Source organism: Tympanuchus pallidicinctus, unplaced genomic scaffold, assembly GCF_026119805.1.
Source record: "Tympanuchus pallidicinctus isolate F22 unplaced genomic scaffold, pur_lepc_1.0 scaffold1, whole genome shotgun sequence".
NCBI classification, from domain to species: Eukaryota; Metazoa; Chordata; class Aves; order Galliformes; family Phasianidae; genus Tympanuchus; species Tympanuchus pallidicinctus.
The window spans coordinates 17,196,277-17,208,675 of record NW_026294618.1 but is presented as its reverse complement, the minus strand read 5'-3'; the positions used below and the strand labels follow the sequence as shown (position 1 = coordinate 17,208,675).

The 12,399-nt window shown below is 45.5% G+C and overlaps 1 protein-coding gene across 1 annotated transcript; it reads right to left on the bottom strand.

Annotated features, from left to right (window-relative positions):
* Positions 1–3,258: 3,258 nt before the first annotated feature.
* ADI1 (acireductone dioxygenase 1) lies at positions 3,259–11,133 on the bottom strand. The gene is made up of 4 exons (XM_052684434.1): positions 10,976–11,133; positions 7,912–8,031; positions 6,768–6,947; positions 3,259–5,028 (listed from the first exon to the last, which is right to left on the bottom strand). Exons 1-4 carry the CDS (start codon positions 11,093–11,095, stop codon positions 4,906–4,908), a joined length of 543 nt encoding a protein of 180 aa, XP_052540394.1. The 5' UTR covers positions 11,096–11,133; the 3' UTR covers positions 3,259–4,905.
* Between the last annotated feature and the right edge of the window lie 1,266 nt (positions 11,134–12,399).

The following is a 12,399-nucleotide window of genomic DNA, read 5'->3' as shown; positions in this document are numbered from 1 at the left end:
TACATTTTTGCAAATGCAAAATGTTTGGGGAATCAAATTGTAAAGTCACAGTGAGTGCAGCAATTCAGATCAAATACAGATCTCCGAGCAAGGAATATTTAAATGGTAACACTGCCTCATTCCCCAATGTGTTGGTGTGCTTATTTGGCTTCAGGAAACAAGACAACTGACAGTGACCTTGTTTTGGGGAGAGAGGGGAATTTGAGAATTTCTATCATTTTCAGAGGACAAAATCCTAAACAGATGATGTAATTTCTGAACACAGAACAGAGCAGGTTCCCAGTGTCTGTCTGACCTAAATATAAATCCGCTGTTTGGCAACAAGGGACATTCTCCAGTGTGGTGCTCAGCTGCCACCTCAGCCGTTAGGTGCATCTCTCTCTTCCAGCCAATATTAAATGATCACCTTTGTCGTGACACTGTCCCTTCCAATAGATTTTTATCTCAAGCTAAATCTGGAGTCAGAAACTAGGCAGAAGAGTGCCTGCTCTGCCGGCAGAGCTCACTACTCTGAATACATGAAGATTTTTTCTCTTCAAGCTCAGCCGCCGACAGCCATGCGCAAGCTCTGCAATCACAGAAAGCAGTACAGCCCCTGCACCCTGCAGCGCAGGCTGGGACAGCCCTTCCATCAGCACTTCCTTCAGCTAACTGGCTGAAGATCTCATCTGTACGTACCTACAGGCAGCACGCACAGGACCAAGTGCCTGGTGTGGATGCTGTTAGTGAACTGCAGGCTGGCTGTGACATGTCCCAGCACTAAGGCTTCCAGCTATGCCAAGTGAATCACAGAATCGTTGGAGTTGGAAGGGACCTTTAAAGGCCATCCAGGCCAACTTCCCTGCAATGAACAGGGACACCTACAGTTAGATCAGGTTGCTCAGAGCCTCCTCGAGTGTGACATGGGGCAGTCACCACCTCACTTGGCATTCTTTTCCAGTGCCTCACTACCCTTATCATAAGAAAAAACCTTTTCCTTATATCCAATCTATTCACTTTTCTCTTAGTTAAAAAACATTTCCCCTTGTTCTATCTCAATAGATTCTGATAAGAAGTGCCCCCTTTTTCCTTCCAGCTCCCCTGTAGGTACTGAAAGGCCGCTCTCAGGTCTCCTCAGTGCCTTCTCCAGAATGAAAAGCCCCAGCTCTCAGCCTGTCCTTGCAGGAGAGGTGTTCCATTTCTTGGATCATTTTGGCGACCCTCCTGTGGACAAGCTCCAACAGACCCGTGTCTCTCTTATCTCAGCCAAAGACACTTACCTGGGGATATATAACAGAGGAGGCCAAAGTCATGGATTCTGTGGCCACCTGTTTGCCCATCTAATTTAGTAAATGGCCCATTGATCAGCTTTCCTTGAGTTCATGGCAAAAACAAGGCTAAGCTCTCACAAGCTGGTCATGATAAAGTTATGTACACGCACTTACAAACAAGTCTGCATTAATGTGAAAAATAATACACGGATACCCTACAAGCTATCTTCCAACCCCTCAATGCAGTACCATTTATCCTACTTTTTTTCTTTAATCCTGAAGCAGATGAAATATTCCCCTCATCTGTGTTACTGCTGCCAACATGACGTTGCTGGAAACACATAAATTTTAATACTACTTCAATGCATTGAGATTTTCCACTAGCTGCAGTAAACAGACTCATGTTTTTGGACCAGAAAGTATTGATTCCACTTCTCACTTTTAGATATGTAGTATGTGGGGGAAAAAAAAAAAGCTATAAAAATAAACAGCATTTCTCATCTAAAGGAACTGCATGTTCTCCCTCCGCTCCCTGGAGTGTTTTCTATTAATATTAACATTTTTCCCCCCAGTGTAATCTCCCATGCAAGCTCTTCACAGAATCCTTTTACTGGCCCCAAATTGCTTTCTTCCTGGCTGACAAAAATACTTCTGGATAGCAAAGCTTTCAGCCTTTCAAGAACACCTACAGCACTAAAGGGCATGTGTTTAAAAGTGCTCACAGTGAGACTCTCACAGTCACAGCCACCCCTCAGTGACAGAATGCATTGTGCTATGAAAATGATGAATGGTGTTTGGCGGTGTTATCGTGTGTTATCCCTGACAGCTCGGAGATGGGAGCTGTACTGGGTGTTTATATTCCTCCAGAGAGGCAACAAAACAAGGTGGTTCAGCCCTGTTTCCGAGGTCACACTCTATATCAGCGGGATGTTGAAAGCAATTGCAGTGGGCAGCTCCTTTCCTGTACCTATCCCTTCATCCCTACGCTGTAAGCCTCTCACAAGCAGAGGGCATTGCCTGGTCTCCTTCTGGTGGCTCCTGGTCTGCCATGGGGTAATGGTGCTGTATGTGGAGGAGAAACAAACAGTCTTGTGCCAACTTCTGTTTAAGGGGAAGAGAGAAGCTAGACTGAATACCATGGACTAAGAGCAGCATCGGGAGAAAGGAGTCATTTTTACACTGTATTCAGAAATATGACTTCCTGTGGCATATGAGACAAAGAAATCAAATCCGTTGCCGGCAATAATTGTTGTTTAATCCTGTAGCTGTATCTGGAAAAATCCCGTACGTTTATTCCAGGACCAGGGTGCCTCAGTGCATTTAGTGCTGTACAAGAGGCACTCCAGCGCTGCTACCATGGCCGTGGCACACAGAGCCCTGAACCACATGGCATAGCACAACACAGCAACCATACAAGCTTAGCCAATGGACTTGACTCTAATTAAACTTTGTTTTTGATGGTAACTCAGTTTTCAGCCAGGCTTAGGAAACCCTGCACAGAAGCTATGCAGGCTGATCTAAGTTCTGCGCAGGCTTTCACTTTGTAAGTGTGGGTTGTGCACGCACCCTACTGCACAAACTGAGCCCAGCTCTGCCAACACAAACACATGGTGCACCTGCCTCTTTTGCTACCTTGCAGTCCAAAACCCAAAGGCAGAACTACACATGCTGTTTTTACTAAATGTTTTCAACTTTTAAAATAAAAGCTTTTACCGTTTTCCTTCAAAAATGGGTGAGCACTCATCCCAAAACCATTCTGTGCCTGTTGCTGAGGAGCAGCACATCCTGCATAACTGTGAGGCGTTTACTGAAAGATGGACCTACAGGTTTAAGTCCACTCCATTTCACAGCTGAAGAAACTGAGGCACACAATCAATTACTCATCCAGTGCTACAGAGAAGCATGACCAAGGAAAATAAATGCTGAATAACAGCTGCAGTAACAGTGCTGCTCATGTGTCCTTAATATCAGCATAAGACAAAAAAAAAAAAAAAGAAAGAAAACCACATACCCCAAAGTCAAATTAATTTTATTAATAAATCACAGGAGAAAACTGCTACATTTTGCTGAGAGAAAACCAAAGCTTTATGTACTAGGTCAGAATGAGGGAGGCTGCATGCTAAAATGCTGATTATGTAGATTTATCTTATGAACATTTTTAGACAAGAATGAAGTAGGGCTTATTCTCTTTAATTAAGAACAGAATCCTATGTAGTTCATTAGCACTGATTCAGAGCAGAATGAATATTAACGGAGCCCAGCTCTCCCAAGTCTACCTGCCAAAAACATCAAGAGAAAAAGGTCAGAAAATGGATTCCTGAGCAACTGTAAATGTATATGGCTAATGGCACTGCAAGGCACCTCTGAAAGGTCCTAGAGATCACGGAGATCATCTTGGCCAGAAAAAGGCAACTGTTACTGCCATCTTCAAAAAGGAGAGTAATAGGATGTGGGGGAAAAGAGGCTGACCTGCCTTACTTCAGTCCCCAGGCAAACTGGAATAGTCTGGAGGAGGCTCAAAGGAAACCTTCTCAATCTCTACAAGTGCCTGAAAGGAGGTTGTAGCGAGGTGGGAATTGGCCTCTTCCCCCAGGTAAGCGGTGATAGGATGACAGATAACTGCCTCAAAGGCCAGGAGAGGTTCAGGTTGGATGTTAGGAAACATTTCTTCTCAGAGTGGTGAGGCATTGGAACAGGCTGTCCAGGGAGGTGGTGGAATCACCAACCCCAGAGATGTTCAAGAAAAGAGTAGACATGGCACAGAGGGGCACGGCGGTGACGGCTGAAAGGTAGACTTGATGATCTCAGTGGCCTTTTCCACCATTAACGATCCTATGATTCTATAACAAGCCATTACAGAAGCCATTCTAGGCACACGAAATAGGAGATTGAAAACATAAGGTCAGCACCAATTTACCAGAGGCACATTCTGTCTGACCGTTCTGCAGGCCCTCTCAGAGAAAATAACTGGCTCTGCAGCAGAGGAAAACAGTGGATTGCAGTAAGGCTTTCAGCTGTTCCCCACTGTAGCACTGTAGTCAGGCTGAGGATATCAACTACACAGTGGGTGAAAAAATTCTGGGCCACTGGACTCGTTGAAGTTTAACTGTCAGCTAGTTACAAGTGACATTCCTCAGTAGTCAAAAACAGGGAAAATCATGTTTACCTTCATAAACAATTTGGATTGCCAAAGTCCAGTTTAGGACACTTGTTTGTCTAGCCTGAAGATGAAGAAGGCTGAGAGGAGACATAACCAGAGTTACCCACTAGAGAGGGGACTGCAAAGAAGTCAGAGCCAGATTCTTTCCAAGGCAAAAGAAAACAATTATAAGCTGTGCCAGGGGATTTGGCCATAAAAAAGAAAACTTCCTGACTGTGGGACTGGCTGAGCACTGGAAGAGGTGCCTGGACAGACTGTGGAGTCTCCTGCACCAGAGATTTTCAAAACCCAAGAGGCTGTATATCTAATTTTGAAGTTGGCCCCATGCTTCAGAGTGGACTAGATGGCCTCCAAATGACCTTTCAACCTACATTTTTCTGTGATTCTGTGATTCTAAGTGTATATGCAACTAGTAGTGTAATCAGTTGAAAGAACACCAATCACATTTATTCTACTTGGCTTTAGGCTATTCCACCTGTCAGGTCTCAGACATCATTACTGTGCTTCTTCGGCCAAAAACTTCATATACTGTTTCCGAGCAGGAAAATCATCAGCTGGTCTGTTATATGCTGTCCAGACTGGTTCTCCAACAAAAAGCCTCATTGCTTTCACGTAGTTCTGTCAAAGAACAAAAAGTCACAAGCAATTTCAGATTTATTTTCTGTGGCAAATCCTGAAATTAATGTTTTAATTTGCATTTATGCAGCAATTCCTGAAAGCATTTCAAGATGGACTGAAAACTTCATGTGTCCCAGAACACTGCAGCATGATGCTGCTGTTGCCAGTTCCTGCAGCGAGATTTTGCACCTATGCAGGGATATATGTTGTGTCACAATCAGTGCCTCCAGAGTGGGCAGACAGTACTTCCACCTGATCAATGAAACCAAATAAATCCTGTTTTATGCAAATCATTTTGCACTGGATCCACAGCACCAAGCAGAGCAGCATCTAATTCCTACTTGCTCAGTTAAACAACAAAAATCAGAAGACCCAAGATCTTTACAAAATGCCTGAGGAATATCAAAAGCTTCAAAGCGAGGGCCTCAAAAAGCTCAATGCATAAACTACCCAAAAAACAACAGTGCAGAAAGCAAAACTCTCCAGATTTCCAAAGCAGGAGGCCAGCAGTCAGCCAGAAGCATGTTGGGTAGGAACGTGAAGCTGTGGTAGCAGAATGGAGGATTACATCCCACAGAAATGCTCCAACCACTGAGTTATGGGGAACTCATCTCTCCTCTACTGCCAGCTACCCTACAGGTTCAGGCCCTACCTATATTGTAAACATTGCTAAGTGCTTATCTTGCATTTGTATACTCAGCAATGTCAAGAATAAAATTAGGCACCTAAAAAATTGAGCGTCAAAACCCAAGGGTTTAGAAGTACCTAAAGAATGTATGGGAGATTTTGAGAGTAACATTTCTAGACTAAAGTTCCCAAAGTGAACGTAAACATTCTTAATGTCTTGTAGATTCACTGCATAATCCCTCATATTTTGTGTATGTAAAGTAAAAGCCTTAAACTAGCCATTGTAGCAGATTCGCCACAGACCTCAAAATGTCAACAGGAAATCTCTGGTGTATCACCAAAACAGCATTTTTTAAAAATCTTTATTATTATAATTGTTATTATTTACATAAACAACAAACATTATCTAGACATCTGATTTGAAATCATACCACACTCGGGACTATCCTAGAAAGGGAGTTCTGCCACACACGAGACAACAGCACACATTTCCCTATCTACCAGGGCTAATGCTAGGATTAAAAATGTATTTGTAAGAGTCCACAAGGGCAGGCACACAGATCAGGACTACGTGTGCAATCTCACAATCCATCTGCCAAAACACTCTCCAAAAGCAGGTCACCTCCTGTGAAGTCAGCATTCAATCTAGCATACGCTAGCAGCATGCAGTGGCTCTGCAGCCTTAAATCATTCTTTCCCTGAAGGTGAATTTAGCACTTATGAAGAATGCCACTGCCGTACAAAGATATGCTCCGTCTGGCCCTACAAAGACACGCAACACAGAGGGATTCATCTCCACTCTGCAGCTGACAGTGGGGGCAACTGTGCGAGGGACAGCTGCAGGGTTTGGCTCTCATGCCACCGTCACACAAGGTATGCTATGGATACCACGTGGCAATGACTTGCAGTTACAGCTGATGAGATTAAGCTGAATTTGTGACCCGGAGATGATAGGTTCAAATGCTATGAATTATTTAGTATTTTTCATATTCCTACTTCATATTTAATATGCTTTGCTAATGAACCGCAAGTCTCAGGGCATGCAGTTACCAATAAGATACATACTCACATCCATTTGTCATCAAAATTTAGGGTAATTTATGATAACATACATTCTCATCCAGTGTAAATCGGTGATATATGCCAGCAGGGAGGGTTATCATGTCTCCTTTCTCCATGGAAATCCGGATCCATTTGTCATCTTTGTCTCGAACATCAAAATAGCCAGATCCATCTAAGATGTAACGAATTTCATCGTCTAGATGTAAATGCTCTTCATAAAATGTTTTTATCTGGGGATAGGAGGTATCTATTAATACCAAATACAGAAAAACTGCAAAGGAATCTAGCTGAAACATTTGGCAAAGCAGACAAAGGCTTTCAGCGATGCAGTGATTTAACTAACAGACGAAACCAGCAGGATTAAAATGGCCAATCCAGTCAGCCAGACCCAGGGGTCTGGGTACTTTTTATCCATGCTAGCACAGGCGTGCCTGAAACACTTCTCAGCCTTTACTGATTCAGCATGGCAGCCCTCTATCTTTGCATAATGCTGAACTCATCCAGGGCACTTAAATTACTATGTAGTTCAGCTTCTGAAAAACTTGAAATCAGTGTAATAATGGGCCTAAAACAAACTGGTAAGAGGACAGATTTAATGGAAATGTTGAAATACCACCAGGCTGCCGTATTCAGATCAGAACAGCAGTCTAATGCCCTGAGGCAGGGAAAAATACACTCCTTCTAGAAGACTCAAGGCCTGGCATTGCTTGTGTTCACCTGCTTCCAAATAGCCAAGCTGTTTACTTCCCAAGTTAACAAATCATCTTGTAAGGGAAACATATCCCTCAAATTCCAAGATGTTAACATTCATTTTGAGAAGATATATTTTGCAACAGCCAGCAGGATGTCTCAGCCTTCAAAGCCCATACACAGCTGGGAACAGCCTGCCTTCATCCTGGTTAGGATCTCTGACTATCTGCAGGGCTCCGAGTTTCAAAATGGCACAGTGATGGAAAGTAGCCTAAAAACTTTGCAGGCAACCTACAGAAGCAAAAGGCCTATCCCTTCCTTGTTCTAGAAACAGCATCAACATTTATTTTGTACTAAAGTTAAGGACTTTAGTACAAGATGTATTTTAAACATGAATTTAATCCCTCAGAGCGTATGTAATAAGCATACGTTAAAAAGCTGACTCCGCACTCCAGCAGCAGAATTCAGAGTGCAAATCCTCATTCAAAGTGATGGCCTGCATACCTTTTCTTCGTAATTTGGCAACTTGTCTTTATGTATAGTTATTATATCCATCCAAGAATAATTTTCTGCTTCCCGAATCTCTTTCAGATGTGGGTCAGTCTCATAGTTATCAGCATCCAACTAAAAACAGGCAGAAAAAAAAATGCATTCAGACACAATCACTTAAAACACAACTGAAAATACTAATGTGGAAAAACAAAGTTGTTGTCTATGGGCAGGCAGATAACCTGAGTGGCTACGCTAGCTCCTTATAGGTACACAAGGCACATACCATTGCCTTTCAAGACAGAAAGGTGAACACACAAAAGCACAACTACTGCACGCTCAGTAATGTACCAGATACTAATAAGTCTAGAAGTTACTATTTAGTTAACATGGGAAGACCAAAAATGATAAAAACCTGAGTTTTCAAAACCAGCACGGACATCCCATGTCAGCTCGTCATCGAAAACCACGCTTGCCTTCCCATACTGCTTCAACAACTTGATTCTCATTCAGGAGCCAGATTCATTGCATTTGCCTATATCAGCCCCACTGAAGCCATCTGGGGAGCCTTCCTGCTGCTGCTGCAGCCATTTCTGAGGCTCAGAAGTGCTGGCAGACACATATGGATTGGTACCAGTTCTTTAAGCATGGCTTCCTCATCCAGCATGACTCGAGTGCCAAGCACACAAGCTTATTGTCACACACACAACAGCAGCAGCAGCACAGCAGCAACAAATAAGATTAAATTAGAGAGTAATGGGTTTGAGCTCTTTGCTGATTGTGTCAGAAATTAATAAACTGCTCTGGATACACTTCACTTTTTCTGCTCTCATGCCAAATTTATGAAACTGGGAGAGATGCTAAAAACAGACAAGCAGAAGGTTACCTGGGGTTTCAGAATGGCAAGATCTGCTATGGTTTATTAACTCTTGCAGCATGTCCTTACCTTGCACAGCCTGCAAAGAACTTCAAAGGCTGGAGCCTCAACCGCCAACACACATCCCCATCCCCACAAGGCACTGCCACTCTGCAGCACTGCTTGTGCTGCACTCCTCAAGCCCAGGAGGTATGATTATTGGGAAGAGAAATCCTGAGCTCTTAATGAATACGTTTTACAGCTGAGGCATGGCTGATTTATGGTTTGTACCAGAAGTTATCCATCACGTAGCTCTTCTGTTTGAACCACCCCAAGAAGGATACTTTGAAATGTCTCTTACAAATCAGTGAATCACAAGGGTTGGAAAGGACCAGTGGGGACCATCAAGTCCAAACCGTCTGCTAAAACAGGTTCCCTACAACAGGTCACACAGGTAAACATTCAAGCAGATCTTGAATATAGCCAGAGAAGATTCCAGAACTTGTATGGGCAGACTGTTCCAGTGCTCCATCACTTTCACAGTAAAAATCTTTCACATGCTTATATGGAATTGTGTTGGATTTGTGCCCTTTGCCCCTTATCCTGTTGCAGCACACTGAAACAAGACTGGCCTCATCCACTTGACTCCTGCACTTCAGAAACTTACAAACATTGATGTGATCACCTCTCACTCTTTTCCAGGCTGAACAGCCCCAGGCCTCTCAACCTTCATTCATAAAGCAGATGCTCCAGGCCCCAACCATCTTTGCGTCCCTCCCCTGGACTCCTAGAAGATCCCTGTCTTTCTTGGACTGGGGAGCTCAGAACTGGTTGCAGTGTTCCAGATGTGGCCTCACCAGAGCAGAGGAGAATCCTTAAACCTGCTAGCTGCACTCTTTTTAATGCAACCCAAGATACCTGCAGGGAAGGACGTGGGGGTCCTGATGGATGAAAAGCTTAACATGAGCCAGCAGTGTGCATTTGCAGCTCAGAGAGCAAATGGTATCCTGGGCTCCATCAGACAAGCGGTGGCCAGCAGGGACAGGAAGGTGATTGTCCCCCTCTACTCTGCTCTTGTGAGGCCCCATCTGGAATACTGCGTCCAGGTCTGGAGCCCCCAGTAACAAGGAAGACAGGGAGCTGTTAGAGAGGGTCCACAGGAGAGCAACAAAGATGATCAGGGGACTGGAGCACCTCTCCTACAAAGACAGGCTGAGGGAGCTGGGCTTGTTCAGCCTGGAGAAAAGAAGGCTGCAGTTTGACCTCACTGCAGCCTTTCAGTTCCTAAAGGGGGCCTACAAACAGAAGGGGAGTCAATTCATTGAAAGGGTTGATAACTGCAGAACAAGGGGAAATGGTTTTAAGTTGAAGGAGGTAAGATTGAGGTTGGATGTCGGGGGAAATTCTTTACAGAGAGAGTGGTGAGGTGCTGGAACAGGCTGCCCAGAGAGGCTGTGGATGCCCCATCCCTGGAGGTGTTCAAGGTCAGACTGGATGGATGGGACCCTGGGCAGCCTGGTTTAGTATTACATGGGGAGGCTGGTGGCCCTGCATGTGGCAAGGGGGTTGGAACTTCATGATCCTTGAGGTCCCTTCCAATCCCAGCCTTTCTGTGATACCACTGGCCATGTCCACAATGGCACACTAGAGGACCCCCCTAAGTCCTGCTATACAGAGCTCCTCTCCAAGGGCTCAGCTGCTGACCTGTACTGGTATATGATGCCCAACCCAAACCATCCCACCATTCGGAGATGCCTGGTACAAACACACAGCTCACCCTGGTGGGCATCGTGCCTCAGGATTCAGCCCCAACCCGCAGGTTTGTAGCAGCACCGCCGCCATCTCGGGTGGGAATCAAGCGGGGTGAAGGCTGCACAGCGACCAGGGGCGATACGCGGACGGGTTTACCAAATAAACACGTAAAAACTTATGTCTCGATTTTACAACGCGGCTGTAAAGGGATATCACATGAAACCCTTGTTTCAGAGACACGGCAAAGGCAGCCCTGAGGACCGCAGGCAGACAACGTGAGAAGAGCCCCAGGGCAAGCCCGCCCCGCAGCCGCCTCCCGGCCTCAGGGGCACGGCGCGATGACGCGCACCGCCGGCGCCCGCCCGCCCGCCTCCCGGGGGCAGCGCAGCGCGGCCCCGTGCCGCGCGGCGTCCCTCAGCCACGTCCTGGGGCTCGCACCCCTGGGCAGCGCCGCCCGCCCCCGCCGCTTACTCTGCGGTAGGCGACGCCGAGGCGGCGCAGCTGCTCCAGGCTGACGGCGCGGTTGGGCTCCAGCCTGTGGGGAGCCCGCTGGTCCTCCTGGGACTCATCCATATACCAGGCCTCCACCATGGCGCCGCCGGCAGCTTCCGCGGAGCTGGGCGGCAGCGGCCCGCCCCGCAGCTGAGGCCCGGCCTATGGGGAGAGCGCCAACATCTCGGGCAGCTCCTGGAGGCCTCCAATTACTTTCTTCTTCAAAAACAACCTCTGAAGTTTCAGTTCCCCATGAAGAATGAATTCCCCATGAACAGCCAACGTTCTCGACCTCAAGCGTCTCCTAAGCCTGCTTTAGAAATATTATTCACTTCCTATCCTTCAATCTGTTCATAGTCCTATGGGCATTCTTCTTTCATTTCCAGAATGAGAAATAAACGTTAGTAACAACTAGAACAAAACTGTTTCCTATTAGAATTATAGAATCACAAGGTTGGAAACGACCTGCAAGATCATCTAGTCCAACCACCCTCCCATTCCCAGTAGCACAAGCTATTAAACCATCTCTCATAGCTCCTCATCCAGATGCCTCTTGAACACTGCCAGGGACGGCGACCCCACCACCTCCCTGGGCAGCCATTCCAGTGCCTGACCACTCTCTTGAGGGAAAAAGGTTCTCCTAATGTCCAACCTAAACCTCCTCTGGTACAACTTCTGGCCGTTTCCTCGGGTCCTACACTATTTGCCTGGGAGAAGAGGCCAGACCCTTTTTCATCACAACCTCCCTTCAGGAAGTTGTAAAGTGCAATGAGGCCTCCCCTGAGCCTCCTCCAGACTGAACAATCCCAGCTTCCTCACCCGCTCCTCGTAAGACTTGTGCTCCAGACAATTAAATTTCTTGTTTCCACTTTGCAGAAATCCTTCAGGCAGTAAAGTAACTTAAATAGTGTGATGCTGCTGCTACCACTTACCCACTATTATCTTCACAGTTTCCTCAAAATTGCTGCTCCAAATAACAGATTTCCATGCAGTAAGTAGGATCTGCACATTTAACACAAGAGGTATGATCTGGAGATTATGACACTTCTTCAGCACGTCTGTCATGCTGTTTAACTGTTTCAGCTAGAGATCTGATCAGGATCACTACATACTTTCCTCCAAGTCGAACTTCTAAAGTAAGAAAAGACAGTTGTGTATGTGTATACATAGGTTGCTCTGAAAGTAACACCTCCCATATATTTTCACTGAAACTACAACAAAGAGCAAAATAAGACTACTTGATAGAGCAAATTCTCAGCTACAAAATGCTATTTTTCAATATAGTTGCCACCATTAGCTCTGCATTTTTGACAGCCTCCATACTACACTCAAAGTTATCTGAATGTGGTTTCTCTTTTACATCACTGTCACCACTGCTGAAATGCACCACCCACCACCTCACT